The sequence below is a fragment of the Lissotriton vulgaris genome, chromosome 10 (genome assembly GCF_964263255.1).
Source record: "Lissotriton vulgaris chromosome 10, aLisVul1.2, whole genome shotgun sequence".
Taxonomy (NCBI): domain Eukaryota; kingdom Metazoa; phylum Chordata; class Amphibia; order Caudata; family Salamandridae; genus Lissotriton; species Lissotriton vulgaris.
Window position 1 is genome coordinate 604,189,050 of NC_141698.1, and position 20,455 is coordinate 604,209,504.

Genomic DNA, 20,455 nt, shown 5'->3' on the forward strand with positions numbered 1-20,455 from the left:
CTAAAAGTTGAGATCCTTTAATATCACGATGATGAACAATATAAAACATTATTTCATATATCCTGATTCTAGTCACTTTAGAAAAGAGCTTAAAATACGTGACTTGATAGTCAATAAACACATAATTATCATTGCAGAGAGGTTACATTCATCAAGAGAATATACCTGAATTCATATAGAATATGGATATATTATAGAATAGAGTTGAATTAAATTCATCAAAAGAATAGAATTGAATTAAGGGCAGGGCACTAAGTGTAGGAAGCAAGAAACCTCAATAGCATCTCAGAGAGTTAGGGATGACTAGCGCAAACTTTGCATAATTTAACATCATAAGTGGCCCATCTTCTTGAAGAAGAAGACACAGTTGAAACATTAATTAGAGTATCCACTCCATTAGTTAATATGCATATTCACAGGCCAAAGTTCATGCATGCATGTGTTGTGGGACTTCCCAAAAGATGAACTAACCACCAAAACAGTGCATCAAGGTCCTCTAGCTTAAAGCAATAATTACAGATGTTTTGGCTTAATGTTTCTTTTCCAGATAGTCCTTAGATCAGAAGTTTTTAAAATGCTCCTGAATTTCAATTATGGAGACTTTCCTTTAAGCATATTATTATACTAAGCCCTTTCAGTCTAAGCCAGGACAGTGTGCTATGCCTAATCCTATAAATAGTTTCTCTCTGTATACGGGTTTAGTTCCAGAATATCCACATTTAACTAGAGATCTGCCAAACTATTATGGCCATAATGTCTACTACTGGAAGGAAGAGGTAAGTACATGTAGACCAGTATAAATTTACTACACCGAGCTCATCAGATATGCAACTTAAGGACATATCTTCAAGACATGTGCAGCTAATAATTGTAATTATAAAAGACTGACATTCACAATATTTTGGTAGTCAATATTTTTGTCGTAATATTTTGAGATGTCGATATTTTTGGCTTCAGTCTTCAGACAAAACCGGGAATAGCCATTTTATATTTTTGACCCCCCCAATTAAGAAGGAGTAAACCTGCGTAACGCTTTGGAAGTGCAAGTGCTGTCAGATGTTGCCCATCTACGTTACATCTTCATTGACAATAAATGTTTAATGATTTCTCTAAATGCAGATCATCATGCTCTTTCTTTGGCACAACACTGTAGAAAGCTATAAGGACTGCACCAAAGGCTATACTGTGGAAGTGGAAAATCAGGAGATACCTTAAGGCACAAAAATGGACCAGCGCTGGTGACAACGTCAAGATGTGTTTTTAAAAGAGTCAGGTGGTATACATTTTTAATAATATAACTGGATTGCTGAGGCTATCTACTAAAAATTCATGTATATTTCTTACAATTATATGTGTAATAGAGCTGAGCATAATTTCTGTCTCTGTATTTGCAGTCCTCCGAGGATGTCATTTGTTAAATAACGTAGGCCATTACCAATAAATGAATTATAAGTAAAATAAAAATAGATAATAGGATTGTTGGACTTGGCCCTTTTCCCCCGAATTTTTTTGCTTTTGTGGGAATCGACATGTCATGTTGATGTATTTGAAATACAAACGTTAAATGTTGTAAGCACCTGTATTTCCACCATTGTAGGAATGCACCTTTGTAAAATGTCACTTTAAAATGGACGCCATTCTTGTCTGCACATGTGCCGCCTGACTGTGGTGGGTTGATGGTCTTGTGTCTAAAGTGTTTGAAGTGACAGGGTGCCCTACACCTCCCCCACAGTGACAGTTGGGACTGGGACTTCCAGGAGCCTTCTAGAAGCTGCCAGCCCTTTCTGGTAGGTGGGGTGAGGGGTGTGTAAATAGTGGAGCTGTGATGCCATGTGCTCAGACTGAGCGTGGACCTGAATGAGAAGTGACACTCTGCCAGGAGGTACCGCTGCATGGGCCTGTGTGCTGGCCCCTGTGCCCAACTGTACCCTTCTGCTGTCCACAGGGCTAGTGAGAGCCCCGCTGCTGGAGTAAAGACTGCTGTACCAGGAGGAGTACCACGTTACAGAGGATGACGGTTCCTAGGAACTGCAGCCCTGCTCTGATGAGTGCCCACTGACCTCTGATCTTGCCCAGTAGTGCCTGCTGCTCGCCTACCTAGCACCTCTTGAGCGCTACAACCCTGCTTCGTGGGACCTAGCGCCGTGGGAGCGCTATATAGTGGACTGGCCTGTACTCCCAGGAGGTGAGGAGCGCTAGCTTTCGTCCCTGAGGCTGCTAGTGGGACCTAGCACCACATGAGCCCTACATCTAAAGTGCCAGGAGAAGAGAAGTGTCTGTCCTCTGCAGCGCTGGGCTGTGAAAGTGCTATATTTCAACTCCCCGTATTGTGAGCTGTGGTAGCGGAGCAGGAGCCCACCCCGCGTCATGGCCGTATCTTTGCCTATTTAAACAGCGGGTGCTCAACCCGCGTTTCCGGCCCCTTGGTGTGTATTTTTGTCATGGGTGCCCACCCCGTGTTGTGGCACTTTTCATACGGTCTAAAACCAGCGGGTGCCCACTCCGCATGTTTCAACCTATCGGGGGTGCCTACCCCGCACTTTTGCCGCGCTGGAAATTGTTCTACTAGCAGGAGCCCACCCCGCACTCCAGAACTGTCCAAAATCACCGCTGCAGCCCGAGCCCCCAAGCGCACCAAGAGCGGGTGCCTACCCCGCAATTGTTTTTATTGGGAAGGCGGGAGCTCACCCCGCACTTCAAAGGTGCTCGGAATCACCGCTGTGGCCCAGGGATTAACTGGGGCCACCGCTCTGCCCTCGGCAACCCGGAAGACCTGCAAGCTGCCTGGCGTGGGCGGAGCCAAGGCAGGAAGGGGCGGTGAGGCTGATCGGGGCTCCCGTGAACGGTGGGAACCCCGCGCTGGTAGGGAAGACACCAGCACTGTGACCGCCAGGCAGGAGCCCACCCCGCCATCTGGGACCCAGAGGAAGCCAGAAGCCAGCGGTGGTGTTGCGGGGCTCCCGTGGGGACGAGGGAGCCCCATGTCTGCCAAGAGCCAGGTGGGAGCCTACCCAACGCTGGCAAAATGTCAAAATGTCGTCCGGAGCCTCCCAGACTCCGGACCAAAGTCCCGGCCCCGGGAGAGGGACCGGGTGAAGAACGGAGTCACCGCCGTGACCCGCGCAACAGAGGAAAAGGGACCCGGAACTGATGCCTGCCTGAGCGGGGCTCTCGTGAGTCAGGGAGAGCCCCGCAGTGGTGCACACCCTCCACAGCAGCCTCCTCCAGCCAGTATATTGAATTGAAAAGCAATTTGTATTGCGCGACTAAAACCCGAAGGTATCAAGGCGCCTACCAAAACAGATCAGAAAAGGCAAAGCACAACTACAAATATGTCCGCACAAAGAGACGGGTTTTCAGGGCATTTCTAAATAACTGAAGGGTGGGAAGGGACCTTAGTTCCAGTGAGAGGAACAGAGCTGCCTGAGGGCAAAGCGGAGACGTCCCAAGTCTGACCCGAGAGCCCGGTGAGTGGGGAGCCCTTTGGGGAGCTTGTGGCGGGGGGCAATGGGGCACATCATCGGTGTCGGCCCCCGGGGGTCCTTCCCAGAGGACCAGAGTGGTTGTGCTGGCTTTCCCAGCTTCCCCGCTTAGCAGTTGGCAGCTGCAACGGATTGTGCATTACTGAACTTGAGAGTCCCAGCAGAGGGGACTCCGACGTGTCTGGAACTGGTGGTACCCAACCCAACTGCACCGCAGGTTGCGGCAGCTGCAACGCTGGGGCAACTTTTCCACCAGGAGACCTGGATTGGGGCTCCCACCACCCATTGGTAGTACCTTTACGCTAATGTGGTGACCCTAGTGCATTTATGCTGATGTGTCAAATGCAGTAAGACTGATCTATGCACATTGTGATTAATGCCTAGTGACAGTATTGCCCTCATGCTAATTGTGTTTCATGCCTTCATGCCTCTTGTGAGAGACTGCATGCTAATGTCTTCCCCCTAATGCAGGAGGTGACCTATGCCCATGTTGGGGCCTACCGTCAAGGCACAAGGTTCTAGGTGCTACCAGGTCTGAACTGCTGTTACGATGCATAATGTGATGTTTATGCTTAGTGTTTTATGCCAAGAATTTCTACTACGGGCATGGTCTGGCCAGTAACTGCTGGCTGTGATACATTTACTGCTTATGGACTTTCATTTATCTGTGTACTTGGTGATGATGCTGGCAGCGGCCCGATTGGCCCTGCCCTGTAAATAATCCCCTGTACATGACTACCTGGTGCCAGTTGGCACTGTGTTCACCACTGTAATTGCATCCTACTGTATTTGGTATAATACACAAGTTATTTTTCATGCAACCTGGTGTAGAGTCTTTTTTTGTAGTGTGCCTGGCGTTTCGCCTGTGTGTGCTACGCTGATGCTTTACACATTACCTCGGAGTTTGGTCCGACCGCTCTGCACCACGCTAACCGTTTCTAACAAGGATACAATGATAATTTGATTTATTGTTTTGCTATCTTTTCTACTACCTACTTAGAGGGGATGTATGACGGTACAACACCTACCGTTACAACGCGTCATTTTACGATGCAGTTTTAACAACGCAAGTCATTACAACGACTTGCGTTGGGAGGCGCTGATAGTGCTGATAGTGAACAGTTTGATTTGCTATTCCAACACCAGTCCCCGTGGATAGTAGGGAAGGTGTTGGATAGTAAATTAAACTATTCCCTATCCCCTATTCTAGAGCGCCCTCCAGCGAAAGTCGTTGTAACGACTTTCGTTGTTAAAGCTGCGTCGTAACGGTACCGCGTTGTACCAGTTACGTTGTAAAGGATGTTTCCCACTTAGAGGAAACGGCCTTAACAACACGGGCAGAGCCATGCGGGACGTTTACCCGCAAGCTCAACAGCACATGCCTGAACCACGCATATGCCTTAACCACGCATATGTGTGGCTAAGACAGTGCGAGGTCTAGATGCTGGTTGGGCGGTACCAGGAGCAGGAAGGTACAGGAGTGGTGAGGTAAGTGGGGCTGGGGCCAGGGGGTAGGATTAGTTTTTAGGGCTCAGAGAGGGTTAGGGTAGCTCAGGTGGGGGATGCTGTAGTGTTTAGGTCTCGGGTTTGGGTCGTATTTAGGGCACAGGGTGGGGGATGGGGTTTGATCTTTACCACACATCCCTTTACCAGTCATACCTTTAACACAAAATTGGTGGTAAAGGCATGCGTGGTATAGGCTTGCGCTGTTTAGACGCATTCGTTGTTTGGGCCGCGTAGTAGAGGCACGCGTGGTTTAGCCATGTGTTCCGCTGTCATACAACTTCTTACTCAGGCGTGTCCAAATACATCAGACAATACTATACTAGATGCAACCTTATCTGAATATGGCTTGAAGAGCAGCTGCCATGCCCTCGAGAACCAACTTTAGTGATGTGAGATTCCCAAATACAGCAATATTTTTTATCCGCTTCATAATTTCAATAAGTCATTACATTTATAATCAACTCTGTGCTTCATCACCAATATCACTAATGGAGACTTTAATGTTCATTGAGGTGACCGGTTCAACAATTCCACTGCTGTCCTCAGAAATGTTCTGCCAACCTCTCACAGACCATCTCTCCCCCACAAACAATGGGGTAAATGTTCTCAACCTATTATCATTTCTTCTAAACTTCTTACAAGCTGAGACCCTTGGACTTCCATAATCCTCGCTCCTCAATAGGGTGAGATATCCTTATAACATATTGTAGAGGGTGTTTTATGTCATATATGTGTGAATGTATATATACATAAAAATGTGCCACTCAAGGGAGTTATACATAGGTACACAATTCAGTTTGTGCTTCATATTTTGTGTTGTTGGTCCTCCTGTTTACAAAGGTAAGAATTGTTCGCTTCTATCGCCCCCGCCGGTATACTAGAGCACACAACACATACCATACCGTACGACAGGCTGAAAAGTACCCCCTCCCCCCCCCACATTGCCCCTGTATACTGGAGACACAACAACCTCGCCTTCCCAATAATAATTTTCATTTGTTTCTACCAATTAAATATTCAGTTTTGTCTGATCGTGACTCATCTGCATCCTACTATCACATGTCTTAATGCTTGCAATTAAGATAATGTATTCAGATGAGTGAACAAATTAGATTGTTTGTGACATACTTATTCTGAGGAAGTCCAGTCCGCGTCAGACACACCTCTCCGTGGATGCAGTTTCATTATAGCATTAATGAAAATTCTGGGGGGCATTATCATGAGATAATTGCCGTGACCCAAACCCCCATGGGCCAAACCCAAGAGTAGATAATGAGTCCAAAGGGCAGTTACCTCAACATAATGACATTTAGAATGTTCCTTAATACGTAGAAAATGCTTGATCGAAGCAGAGCAAGTTCAAAAAATATTTAAATCGTAAATAAATAAGCAAAGGTGTACTATGGGCTGTTGCCTACTCTACCCAAGTAATCTTTATATTCAAGCTGATTGGCCGACAAAGCCTAAACATTCTCTTACATGTTAAGATAAGGGATTAAGATGGCACTTACATAAACTTGAGTTCGGACTCCCTTCGGACTAAGACTTCCCGGAGTCGCTGAATTTTTGCCATTTCATGTTCGATTTCCTCTGGCATCATAGTTGTTTCAGCCATTGAGATAATGTCCAGCTGATCTGTGGAATGGTAGAAAATATTGAATGAATGTAAGAGTACCCAGGTCAGAAGATAATATCAAAAAGGCAAAATATTCAAACCTAGGCCCGACTGTAAATAGGTACACCAGGCACAAGCAGGGACAGTGCACCCTATGACATATAACGTTTTACCCCATGGGGGCAGCCCATTATTGAAAGATGTACCAGCTCTTTGAAGTGGATGACTATACCCACCTGCACGGGGATGTCTGGGTGGTTCTTAGCACCCCTTTTACCACCCTCAGAGGGCTGCCTTCTGTGGGCATTCTGGCTGCGCCATGTTCTTGTGATGCACAGTCAGCCTCTGCACCCATGCCCAAAATATGGTGCAGGAGTAGAGGCAAAGTAGTGTCTTCATTTGCATTGGACTGGGCCCAATGCCAAATAAGGGAACACCCTCTTCAAGAGAGCAACAGTGCTATATGTACTTGTGCTGTCAGTATTACAGAAAGGGCTGCACAAGCATCTTTGTCTCTTTCTGTAGTGCAACAGTGCTATGGGGGCCCTATAAAAGGGTGCCCCCCTTGCGCTACTGTCTTTAATACACGTCCAGAAGGACTATAACTCATATTATGGAATATGCTTTGGCATGTGAAGTCAGATCGGTGCTTGGAGACTACATGTAAATCTACAACATGCTCATCCTAAGGTGTGCACAAGTGCAGGCGGTGCCAGAGTGTGCATGCATCAAGACAGTGCTCTGTGAGCCCATGTAGGATAGCAGGGTCGCCTGTTGGGTGTTTATCCTCTATCCCGTCTATTATGTGGCCAGCGGGCCCACACAGTACTCACTCTTGTCAGCCCATTTCCCTTCATCAGGAATGTTTGGGGTGCCCCGGAACAGAGCCAGGCTGCCAGGCTGCCAGGGGAAGGCAGTAAAGACTGGTGCTGTGCCAAAGAAATCTCTGGCCTGCTTGGGGAGGTGGGGGGGCGATGGTTACAGATTCTCTCCTGTGTGAAAGTACATGTAATATGTCAAAGCCCTGATAGGCAGGCCAAAAGCTTGGAACTTTTCTGTTGTGGTCTAAATTCTACAACTTCCTTGAAGCCTCCGGCACTGCATTGTAGGTTTGGTAACGAGAATATGTCCTGGGCCAAAAAGTGTTAATTGATTTGCGTTGAATGCATGCAACGTATATCAGAGAACGTCATCATTTCAAATATACCCATTCATTTGCTGTAAAAGCAAGAGTTTGCAGGTCCTTCCTGAACAGGAAAGTTTGGGTCCCACAATACAAGATACTGTAAATGCTGTTTGTGGGGCCCACCGTCTTCATAATTTGGTACTATATCTTCAGGGATTTGTTTCTGGATAGCGGTTGACAGCTTGACCAACAAAAATGTCAGTTTATTTGAGTGCCTTATTTTGAGTTTGGCGGTGTGGGAGCAGGACCCTCGTGCTCCCGCACCGCCAAACCCATGTTTCAACCACCCACCAGATTAGGAGTTTTCTCCTGGCTGGCGGGCTGTTCTTTGGCATTCCTACGCGGTGCCTATGAAATTGACGTCAAAATCAGAATCTGCATGTCATGGACTGCTGCAGTCCATGTTGTGAAGGTACGGGGTGCATGCACACAGGGGGCACTACATGTGCCCCCCTAAATGCACCGCATGGTGCAGAAGCACAAGGAGTCCCTGTAGGGCCCCCTTGGTTTCCTCACTGCAACACCTTTCATGGTGGTCGCACTGCCATGAAAAGTGTGGAGGGGAGGAAGCTCCTAATATGCTTGGCAATGACACAGCGACCACACCAATTATATTGCGGACTCCAGACACTGCGCTACTGCCAGGGATCTCTGATCCCTGGTGATTGCAGTGGTCCCAGGGTGGACTGACCGCCCTGGTCATAATAGGGTGGTTGTAGGACCGCCAATGCTGAACACCCACAAGTAAAGCAGTCTGTGGACTGCCAGACTCGTAATAAGGTTCAAAATTTATGTTGAAAAATATTGTATCTGTGGCAACATAACAAACTGCTTTTATTCAAAACCATTAGTACTACATGCAGCAGAAAGAACCGCACCTGTGCTCAACTTAAGGCTGATCCTTCTTTTGAAGATAGAGAGAGAAATGTAGAAATATATTGCAATAGTTCTTAAAAATGTATGTAATATAACAAAGGAATCCATGGAAGCCTTATGATTCCTGAAATAATCATGCAACAGCTGTGCAATTCGATTCATTTGAATTGACTAGATCGACTCTTTTGTCAGCCTGGGCTTCCTTGTTCGAGTACCTTACTGCAGTTGCACAAATACCAGTTTGTGATAACCATCACTTGTGTCTACCGTGAAATGGCCCCCAGATTCTCCAACTCTCCTTCTTAGTAACAAGTTGTACAAATCTCTTCCCCACTCAAAGCAATCTCTCTCCCCTAATGGCTGACTACGCCTTATACATTTTTGCTTTCTTCTCAAGGCATATTGCAGCCCAGTTAAACTGTGTAATTCTAAGCTGAGTGTGCCAGATGCCATGATGGGGAGGCCGACTTCATGCACCTAGCCTGGCAAAGACCCCCACTTCCGGCCTACTGGCATGATGTCTTCTCCACCTTCTCGATCATATTTCATCTGATCTGCACCTGCATCCTTCACGAGGGTTGGCGCTTCTTTGTCTCCCTGCGGAGATGCTTGACAATAATAAAGGGTTTCTTGCCTTGGCCCTGGTCCTTGCTAACGCAGGGTGGCTGTACATGGGGCCGGGGACGCGTGCCCATTGTTTGAGAGTGGTTATTAGATATGGCACATTGTCAAGAGCAGTTAATGGTATAATACTCAATGATCCCACCTTCTAGCAGACCCAGGGACATCTGGTGGCCGTTTCAAGAGGGACCCCCCTTATCCCTGGGATCCAGAGTCCATCTGTAGCCCACTGATGTGATTATGACACTGCCGCTGATGACAACTGATTCTTTGTCAAGAGTTGCAACTCCAGCATGAATTCCTTGTCATTATTTTACTGTTGTTTACAACGTACTGTATGAATTCTTGATTCCTTAATGCAACACCAAATGGATTCTACTTTTCTGATTGTGCCATGTATGAAGATGTAGCTGTTTCTTACTATTGAGATGTTTTTTTTTTAACTTTGAAACAATAACTAAATAAAATAAATACATTTAAAAAAACATATGGACCTGGTTTACAACCACTTGTGTCTTCTGTGCAAAAATGTACGTTCTCACACGGAAGTAGAACCTGGCATTCAGCCAAAATAAAAATATTGAGCATCAGTTGCAACCTTGTGCCAGCTTGCGCTTCTGAAACAGTTCTCCACGTATGGATAATCTGCATTAACATGATTTCTTTGAGCCTCTATTTGGAAGGTGAGGCTGCTACCATGGGACCAGGCAGTGATCACCATGGAAGCAAGGCAGAGAAGACTTGTCCCTGAGCTGTCATAGGGCCGATCGAGCTCCTTTCATTACCCGATAATCTCCCAAGCTTCCTCCTACTCCTGCAGCACTTACTGTACACTTAATTGTATTATGGAAAATATAAAATGATAATAACAAATATGTTATTATCAGTTTATTTACTCCTTTCTTTTGCTGCTTCAAGGCAGTGCAGCGACACTCCTCCGCCTTAGCAGAGGAGCCGCCACTGGAAATTGGCCTCCTACATGCACATGCTTACTAAGCATGGGCGAATTTTGCGAATCTGGCGTTCGCAAATTTTGCGAATTTGCGAACTCCCAATCCGCAAAATCCGCGAATTCTCGCGAATTTGCGGATTTTTTTTTGTGTTCGCAAGGATTTCTGCCAGTTCGCAAGGATTTCTGCCAGTTTGCGAGGGTTTTGTACCAGTTCGCAATTGCGAACTTACGTGTCGGCTCGCAACGGTCACGATTATGTTGTTTCTACGTCTGGTTCATCATCACAGGTTCCCAGAACCCTCTGTTTCACCCCTGCCACCCTCTGTTTCACCCATGCCATCCTCTGGTGCATCAATTCCACCCTCTGGTTCATCATCACTGTAGATTATGGGGGGGAAAAGCAAGCACACCTGCCTGCTTCAACTGATATGAATTAATTTGGGGTTGATTTATTAATGTGTCACTGTTTTAAAATTCCAGTCTGGCACCTGCTTCCTTATCTGTAATTTGCTTTCTGTTGCAGTGCAATTTTTTTTTCCTGGACCTTTGTGGCCTACTTGTAGCTATTCTATGAGCCTGCTGTGAGGGTCAGAGCAGGGTCATAAAATTGTTGCAACTAGCAACTGAACTCTGGAGGGGCCCTTGTCAGGAAGCACTACAGGGAATGGTTACTAATAATGAGTTTGAACTTTTGAACCTGCTGAATGCTTTTTTTGTGTTCGCAAGGATTTCTGCCAGTTCGCAAGGATTTCTGCCAGTTCGCGAGGGTTTTGTACCAGTTCGCAATTGCGAACTTACATGTCGGCTCGCAACGGTCACAATTATGTTGTTTCTACGTCTGGTTCATCATCACAGGTTCCCAGAACCCTCTGTTTCACCCCTGGCACCCTCTGTTTCACCCATGCTATCCTCTGGTGCATCAATGCCACCCTCTGGTTCATCATCACTGTAGATTATGGGGGGGAAAAGCAAGCACACCTGCCGGCTTCAACTGACATGAATTACTTTTGGATTGATTTATTAATGTGTCACTGTTTTAAAATTCCAGTCTGGCACCTGCTTCCTTATCTGTAATTTGCTTTCTGTTGCAGTGCAATTTTTTTTTCCAGGACCTTTGTGGCCTACTTGTAGCTATTCTATGAGCCTGCTGTGAGGGTCAGAGCAGGGTCATATAATTGTTGCAACTAGCAACTGAACTCTGGAGGGGCCCTTGTCAGGAAGCACTACAGGGAATGGTTACTAATGATGAGTTTGAACTTTTGAACCTGCTGAATGCTTTTTTTGTGTTCGCAAGCATTTCTGCCAGTTCGCAAGGATTTCTGCCAGTTCGCGAGGGTTTTGTACCAGTTCGCAATTGCGAACTTACATGTCGGCTCGCAACGGTCACGATTATGTTCTTTCTACGTCTGGTTCATCATCACAGGTTCCCAGAACCCTCTGTTTCACCCCTGCCACCCTCTGTTTCACCCATGCTATCCTCTGGTGCATCAATGCCACCCTCTGGTTCATCATCACTGTAGATTATGGGGGGGGAAAGCAAGCACACCTGCCTGCTTCAACTGACATGAATTAATTTGGGGTTGATTTATTAATGTGTCACTGTTTTAAAATTCCAGTCTGGCACCTGCTTCCTTATCTGTAATTTGCTTTCTGTTGCAGTGCAATTTTTTTTTCCTGGACCTTTGTGGCCTACTTGTAGCTATTCTATGAGCCTGCTGTGAGGGTCAGAGCAGGGTCATATAATTGTTGCAACTAGCAACTGAACTCTGGAGGGGCCCTTGTCAGGAAGCACTACAGGGAATGGTTACTAATGATGAGTTTGAACTTTTGAACCTGCTGAATGCTTTTTTGTGTTCGCAAGCATTTCTGCCAGTTCGCAAGGATTTCTGCCAGTTCGCGAGGGTTTTGTACCAGTTCGCAATTGCGAACTTACACCGCACGCAGCAAAATTGTATCACGAAGAAAAAAAATCCGCTGCGTGCGAATTTGCGGATTTTGCGGGAAATTCGCGGATCTCGCGAATTTACCGAAAATCCGCAAAATCCGCGAGCGTAACGGATTTTCCGCCCATGCTTAATGCTTACCCATCAATAAAGCTCACCTGGTTCTCTTGTGAATAGCTTACAGCTCACATGCAAAATGCTTTCTTGTGAAGTATTTGGAGAACTCTCAGTTGCAAAGAAATCTCAATGAATAAACCACAACCCTTTACGCACCACCGTAGCTTTGGTTCAGAACATTTAGCCAGTTTGTACTTTGACCCAAAGACTTCTGCGGAATCATCTGTAGGATTTATTCCTGGATTAGGACACCTTCCTGCTTTTTAGTGTCTTACTACATCCTTGATCACATTGTGCTTAATTTGTGCCAGTGGTTGCAGGTACTGGGCACCAGTGCTCATTTCTGGGGAGTGGGACTAATTTTTCATCAACAGATTTTGACCCAGAGAGAGTGGCAGAAAAGGAAGATAGAAAGAGAAATAATTGAAAACAGTCACAAAGGGAGAAAGCAAAGATGTAAAAGAAACCTGCAAAAGTGGGATAAAGAGACAGGAAGTGTAGAATGGTAGAAAAAACAGGGATGAGGTGGAAACAAGAATATACAGCCTTGTAACTGGCAACACCACTATCCAGTAGTGCGAAAAGCAGGCTCTTAAGAAAACCTTAGAGCCCCATACTTATTGTTTCACAAACTAAGCCCTGTATAGACCTCTATGACACAAAGGATGGTCTTACATGTTATTTTGCAATGTACCCATGCCAACTACCCTGCAATTTTAAAGGAAAAGCAAATCATTTATATTGCAGTGGCATGAGAGTGAAGTAGCTTAATTCCTTTTTTACCCCAACAGTAGACACGCCATGGCTTTGCATCCAGCAGGAAACCCAAGGAGATGATGAACGGAGCAGTGAAACTTTTCAGACACTCACCCCCAGTCACAGATCTGGGTTGAATCCTTCATTGTTATTTAGCTCACTTTGCCACCCCAGTTCAGACCCAGCCATATGCAAATCAGTCTTGACCCTGTGCCTCATGGAAACAGTCCAGCCCGACTGCATCCAGTAGGGCCAAGCACTGACTGACGCTGGTAAGAGGAGCTGCCACACTTGCAAAGATGCAATATGTTTCACACACCATGATAAACATGCTCATGTCTACCAACAAACACCAGTCCAACCCCCCACCCAGTGACGTAATGCAAAATGGTAGGGCCTCCCTGCAAATTGTTGTGAGGGGCCCCTTGAGTCACCCTTATCTTACAGATATTCTTTGGCCTTGGGCTGAATGGGGCCCACCCGAAGGACTGGGGGGACTTTGAGCTGGCGGGGCCCTCTGTGCCGCAGAGGCTGCAGGGGCTTGCGTTACGCAGTTGTCTCCACCACACTTAAACAGTCTTGCCAAATAGCTGTCACAATATCAGATGCATTGGGAAGGTCTAGAGTTTTTTGTATATAATTATTGTGAGCGGCGTCTACTGATTAACCATCTGCTGCTCTGTGGAGCTGGTGGCTGTGGTTAGAGTAGAGTGAATGCAGGGCGGGTTCCTGCCTCCTCTCTTGACACACGCCGTGCAGCGTACGTCATAGTCATATCCGGCAGTGGTAAAAGAAGGATAGTATTTGCTCACACACATCACAATGTTTTCAAGTGTATTACTGTGAACTGTTAGCAACTTAAAATATACCGGTCAAAATGTAGACATTTTCTTCTATGATATGTACTTAAGCCTCTTTATACGATGCTTTTTCGATTACATTTCTGTGTTTGACGTCCTTATCACAGGCGAATCCCAGCGAGTCTACTAAGCCGTTCATCCTTCCGAACGAATGAATGGCCTCTGTAAAGCGCACAGCTGCTTCCCAAGTTGCGTCCCAACCTAGATAAGGCTTGTAGAGCAGAGCAGAGTACATCTTCAGCATTCCCTGAAAAGGTGTGATTTAGTGGTACCTTAAAAGCCTTCTCATCTAGGGCCAGATGTACGACCGTTTTTAGCAGTCGCTAATGGAGATTCGGGCCGATTGCGACCACTAAAATGGCTTTAATACTGTACTAACCCTATTGTGCGAGTCGGTAACCTATTACTGACTTGTAAAATAGGGATTGTGAGTGGCTATTAGGAAGGGGCGTGCCAAGGGCATCCCTTCCTATTAACAAGTCTCAGGCAGACGTTCAATTGTTTTGCAACCAATATGTGGTTGCAAAATAATCTCAGTGTTCCACCTACTTGAAGTAGGTGGTGAGCCAGTCGCAAATGGAAATGGGTCCCCTGGTTGCAAAAACGTAAAAAATTCATAGAAAATTAAAAAATTTCTTTTTGAAATGCATCCCATTTACCTTTAAGGAAAACGTGCTGGATTTCTCCAAAAAGTTGCTTTATTTAAAAGCAAACACAGACATGGTGGTCTGCTGTCCCCAGCAGGCCACCTTCCCTGTCTTATTGCCCATTCCCAATGGTTCGCAAATTGCGACCTGCCTCATGAATTTTCATGAGGCAGGTCAATTACGAGCCTATTGGGAATTAATAATGTGTATGAGACACATTAGTACATTTAATTTTGTGATTCTCTAATTGCGAGCCGCAAAACATCGCTATTAGAGACTCGCAAAATGAAAAGTTCGTACATCTGGCCTCTAGATTTCCCAGTGCTTTAGGGAGTGAAATTCCAGTTTTTAGCTGCCAAATAGGCAAGGTACCATCCTGCTAACCTTTCCTTATGTATTCTTAGGATACACACCAGCCCCTGGTTGGAGGAGCATAAAGCCCTATTGGAGTCATATTTCTTGAATCTCTTTTATAAACAGATAGGTCCTGCTTCATGTCCATGAAACAAGTACAATAGAGTAGGGTGAAAATTAAATATATGTTATTCAGGGCCAAGGTATGTAAGGGGAGAACATGCACTTTACAAGTATATGCTATCTTATCAGCCACAATAATGTGGATAAATAGTGAGAGGTCTAAGGATTCATTAGGCACTCCTCTTTCACTCCATTGCCCCAATAGAGGCTTCAAATAAGGACAGACGCCCCCTGTAGGACTAGGGCTCCATACAAATTAAAGATGGTGGCTGCATATGGTGGACTTTGCACAACACTAAAACTAGAGTGATTTCCCCTTGTGAAATGTTTTTTTCTTGCAAAACTTGGAGGTATTTGCTTGGGGGACTTACCATGCATCCACATGCCATTTGCGCCTAACTTGGAGTCGGAAATTAGAAGCTAATGGTACAGATTTACTGTGAGATCACAATGAACTCAGCAGTCTTTACATCCTTATTATGATTGCCTGGGGAAGACAGTAGAACACTTTAAGGGGAATTGCTGTGCGAAGTTGTGTGTTGGGTCGAAAGATAAGCTTTATAATATAGTTGTGTATCTGCCAGGAGTTGGCCGCCTGTATTTTTCAGTTTGTTCTTTAGTTTGGTCAACTGGTAGAGAATTATAGGAGTGTACTCTATTCAAGTTTGTGGCCCTTACAACATTCTACCAGTGGCAGGAGGCGTGACCAAAACCACTGGAAGTAAATGCAGATTCCATATTCTGCCAGACTGAAGGGGGAGGTTGCAGTGATGACCCCTTGGGTAAACATTGAAGGGGTAAAGGGCCAAATGTATCAAGAAAGCCTTTAGCGATTCTGAAATAGCGAATTTGACCGATTCCCTATTTTGGAATCGCAAAATGCAATGTATGGAGGAATCGCAAAATATTTAGCGATTCCTTAACATTCCCTGATAGCGAATCGCAAATTGTGATCCGCTATTAGGGAATGCATTACCATTTATTCCTATGGGCCTACAGGCCCATAGGAATGAATGGAAATGCATTTGCAATTTGCGATTACCAAATTAGTAATCGCAGTTTACGAATGCAAATCCAAGGGTGCTAGGGGGCCTAAGGCCCCCTGATGCACCCCCTAAAAAAGGTAAGTGTGCACATGTGCCGTACAAAAATGCCCTAAGGGCATGTATGTGCGCCACATGGCACTTTAAAAAATGCACTTTAGTTCATTTTCCAAAGGATTCACAAATTACCATCAACTTGAAGTTGATGGTAATTTGCGATTCGTAAATGCAAAGTTGCATTTAACGAATGCTACATGCATAGAATTTAGGCAATCACAAATTGCGATTCTCCAAATGCATTCACAATTTAGGTAATCGTAAAAAATTGCGAATACCTATCTTGCAAATACAAAAAGGTACATACATTGCAAAAGGTCTTTTTGTATTTGCAAGCAGGCCGATTCTGCGAACCGGCCCATTTGTGAAAGCAAAAAGCCTTGCTACATCGGACCCTTAGTCTCAACTCCTTAGTGGACAACTGCAAGTTGCTGCTGTTTGAGACCACAGTAACCGCAACCAGCAAAAAGTACTACCAACTACAGGGGTTAAAACCAATGATGAATGCACTGACACACTGAGTCCTTTTATGTAAACTGCACCATTGCACAGTTTCAACACAATCTGATCAAAGAAAAATTGGACCGAGAGCAGGTCATACAAGAAGGACAAAGGAAGTGTGTTATGGGAGGTGTGAGAATACCCACATGTGCCTTAAGCTTCCAAAAAGGTATAGCTTTGACATGGGCACTTGCACCATCCACTTGATGGCTGTGCTCTCACAGGATGGCGTAAATGTAGGAGCCGTGGACATTAACATCTGGTTCAAGATAGGCAAAACGTACAAAGACAAAGTTAGAGATTTACTCATGTAAACGTATGCACATATTTTTAGTACTTTTTATATTCTGAGCCTTATAGATACCTAAGAAAAAATGGCATGTTTAGCAATTTACACATACAAAAAAGTACTTGCTTACACATCCGTGTGTATAAATGTCACGAGGAAGGGCATCATAAGTCGCAAAATGTTCCTTTTCATTTGTCTCTCCATTGGGAAAATATATTTCGATGTGAAGAGCCCCATTTATCCTCCGCCACACACAATTTTGATGATTTCCTATCCATATTTCTTCCCCAAAACAGATATATGTTTCCCTCGATAACAGTAACTTTGCAGCCTTTTAATGAGCCAAGTCAAGTCAAATCAAGAACATCTTTAATCACCACATTTCTCGAGCATGAAAGATTAAGAATACAGCACAGCCATAGGCAAAAATAAATACCGTACATCAAGCGGCAACTGTAGCATGTAAAGCAGTATAGAAACTTTCAAAATATTACACTTCTCCTTAATTTAAATAGTTGCAAGACAAAAGATGCTACTGTACAACATATAAAACGACTGTGAGGTTGAAGTAAGAACAAAAGAGCAGGCCTACAATGGCGAAATTTTGAGTTTTTAAAAATAGTCAATGTAAATGTGTGTGTCTTGTAAAGCACACTGCTACCCGGAGGCGTCCTGGCGCTATAGACCGCTGGCGAACCCGTCCTGGCTTTCCCTGTGAGATGTTCCCTCCTGAGTATCTCCAAAGTGAAACCAGGCATCCCCGGTGTTTGTGGGGGGCCGTTGTGGAGATGAGGCAAGCTAATGCCCAGAGTTGCCGAGTGTGATCCCTGGTTAGAGTAGGCACCGAGGCGAGAATTATCGAGTCCGCTGACCCTGGTTCACAACCCTGCCGCGTCGGGAATTGAACCCTGGTCCCGGGCCATCCTCTGCTTCCGGGTCTGCCGCCTCTAACCAGTGAAAATTGCAAAAAACACAGTTGATGGACAGAATGCAGAACAATGTCTTACATTCACCCCAGTACAAAGATCTGGGCCTAAATCCATCGTTTTTTTGCACTCCACACCACCCTAGGTCAGACAATGGCTATATGCAAATCAGCCTTGACCCTGTGCCTCATGGGAACTACCAAGCCATGTCTTTCCTAGACCGGAATCAAGCATCCAAGGACCGGTTTCTGGCTATCAGCCTTCTTCAGCCTGGATAGCTTGATTCCAGTGATATGGAGAGCCTGGGACTCACGTCTGAGCATACCCAGCCCACTCGGGGTGAAAATTGCAAAAAACACAGTTGATGGACAGAATGCAGAACAATGTCTTACATTCACCCCAGTACAAAGATCTGGGCCTAAATACATCATTTTTTGCACTCCACACCACCCTAGGTCAGACAATGGCTGTATGCAAATCAGCCTTGACCCTGTGCCTCATGGGAACAGTCCAGCCCGAACTACCAAGCCATGTCTTTCCTAGACCGGAATCAAGCATCCAAGGACCGGTTTCTGGCTATCAGCCTTATTCAGCCTGGATAGCTTGACTCCAGTGATGTGGAGAGCCTGGGACTCACGTCTGAGCATACCCAGCCCACTCGGGGTGAAAATTGCAAAAAACACAGTTGATGGACAGAATGCAAAACAATGTCTTACATTCATCCCGGTACAAAGATCTGGGCCTAAATCCATCGTTTTTTTGCACTCCACACCACCCAAGGTCAGACAATGGCTATATGCAAATCAGCTTTGACCCTGTGCCTCATGGAAACATTCCAGCCTGAACTACCAAGCCATGTCTTTCCTAGACCGGAATCAAGCATCCAAGGACTGGTTTCTGGCTATCAGCCTTCTTCAGCCTGGATAGCTTGACTCCAGTGATGTGGAGAGCCTGGGACTCACGTCTGAGCATACCCAGCCCACTCGGGGTGAAAACTGCAAAAAACACAGTTGATGGACAGAATGCAGAACAATGTCTTACATTCACCCCAGTACAAAGATCTGGGCCTAAATCCATCGTTTTTTTGCACTCCACACCACCCTAGGTCAGACAATGGCTATATGCAAATCAGCCTTGACCCTGTGCCTCATGGGAACAGTCCAGCCCAAACTACTAAGCCATGTCTTTCCTAGACCGGAATCAGGCTAGTAACCTGAGATGGAGCCCTCCGTCTCTCGTAGCCACGAGGCGAAGTGATGCCAGTGCTATGCAAGACAATGGAAGGAAAGAGGTAGAAGAGCAGGAATGTTTGTTGGTAAAGCAGGGTTCCCTTTAAAATGGTTGGAACTAAAGGAATCAACAATCAAAGTATTTTGACGCAAATTAAAAACCTGGCAGTTATCCAATCCTTAGTCGCTCAGAGACACTTACAACTGCTTACCATTCACAGCGCAGGGACACTCCCGTTGGGGGTAGCTGTGCGCTATTTAAGCTGATAAATAAATAAATACATCTCGCTTCTGGGCAGTGAAGGTAAAGCTGCGACCCACTTACCTTGCTGGTGGCAGCTCTGTATTGCAAATGAAGCTGTATAGGATAAAGAGGGCCCCATTAAAACCCAAAAGGAATAGTGCACTTACTCAGTGAGAAAAGAAAGATCCCCTTGGGTAAATTGTATTACAGAGTAAAACCTATTCGCAAATATCACACATACCTGTACACTCTTCTCATTGTCCACACATTCCAAGATTGGACCATATATAATCGAGAAAACAACTTCAACACTTTATGTAAAAAAATATATCACATATATTTATTGTTTGCATAACAAAATTTCTCGTTAAAAGCCCATCAATCCATACATTTGATATCACAAAAATTAATAAAAAAACAATACATTCAAAAGATTAATCACAGTTCTTCAAGTTGTTACGTCTTTGCTTGTTTTCCAATCTCTCAACTCTCTCGTCAGTCTCTCGCTCTTTACATTTTGTAATCTCAATTTCCTTACTATTGTCCAAAATTCTGCCCTGCATAACTTTCATTCCTGCCTCAAGCACTTCTGTGCGAGAACTTAATTTGTCGAGTTTATCCTCTAATAAACTGCATGTAGCACTTATACGCTCCTGATTCCTTCTTGAGGCTTCAAAGCCCAAATGAATATCTCTCTCGAGCTTTTTTCACAGCGCCAATACTGACGTATCTGAGGGATCTGGACTAATCTGCCGGAGGGGTATCTGTGACTTCTCCAAATCTTCCTGGGATGACAACATTTCCTCTGTTATCGTATTTTCCATTGCCAAAATGGGTATCCCTTCAACCACTTTCTCTACCTCCAGCCCTTCCTTGCTTGCTCATCCTATTGCCCCCACTGCGCTGTCAAGTGCTGGTGTTATATTTAATTGTTGTGAGGTCTCCACATTCAGCACTTCTGCAATCACTTGTGTCATATCTCCCGCTTCCTCTTCCATTCCAAATTCCAGCGCCTGAAAAGGGTTTGGAGTTATGTGCGCAGACCAGTCCAACTCCTCTATACTGTCTCGCCTACCCTGCACTAACTCTCCACCTTTATCAGAAACGGGGTTCAGTATAGGATGCGGT

At 45.2% G+C, this 20,455-nt stretch overlaps 1 protein-coding gene across 1 annotated transcript in view; it reads right to left on the minus strand.

Annotated features, from left to right (window-relative positions):
- Positions 1–20,455, minus strand: part of BMERB1 (bMERB domain containing 1) — an 821,757-nt gene that overhangs the window by 473,801 nt on the left and 327,501 nt on the right. Inside the window, exon 2 of the mRNA XM_086941442.1 lies at positions 6,500–6,623. Within this exon, the coding sequence (XP_086797568.1) occupies positions 6,500–6,623 (124 nt within the window). The remainder of the gene's footprint in view (positions 1–6,499; positions 6,624–20,455) is intronic.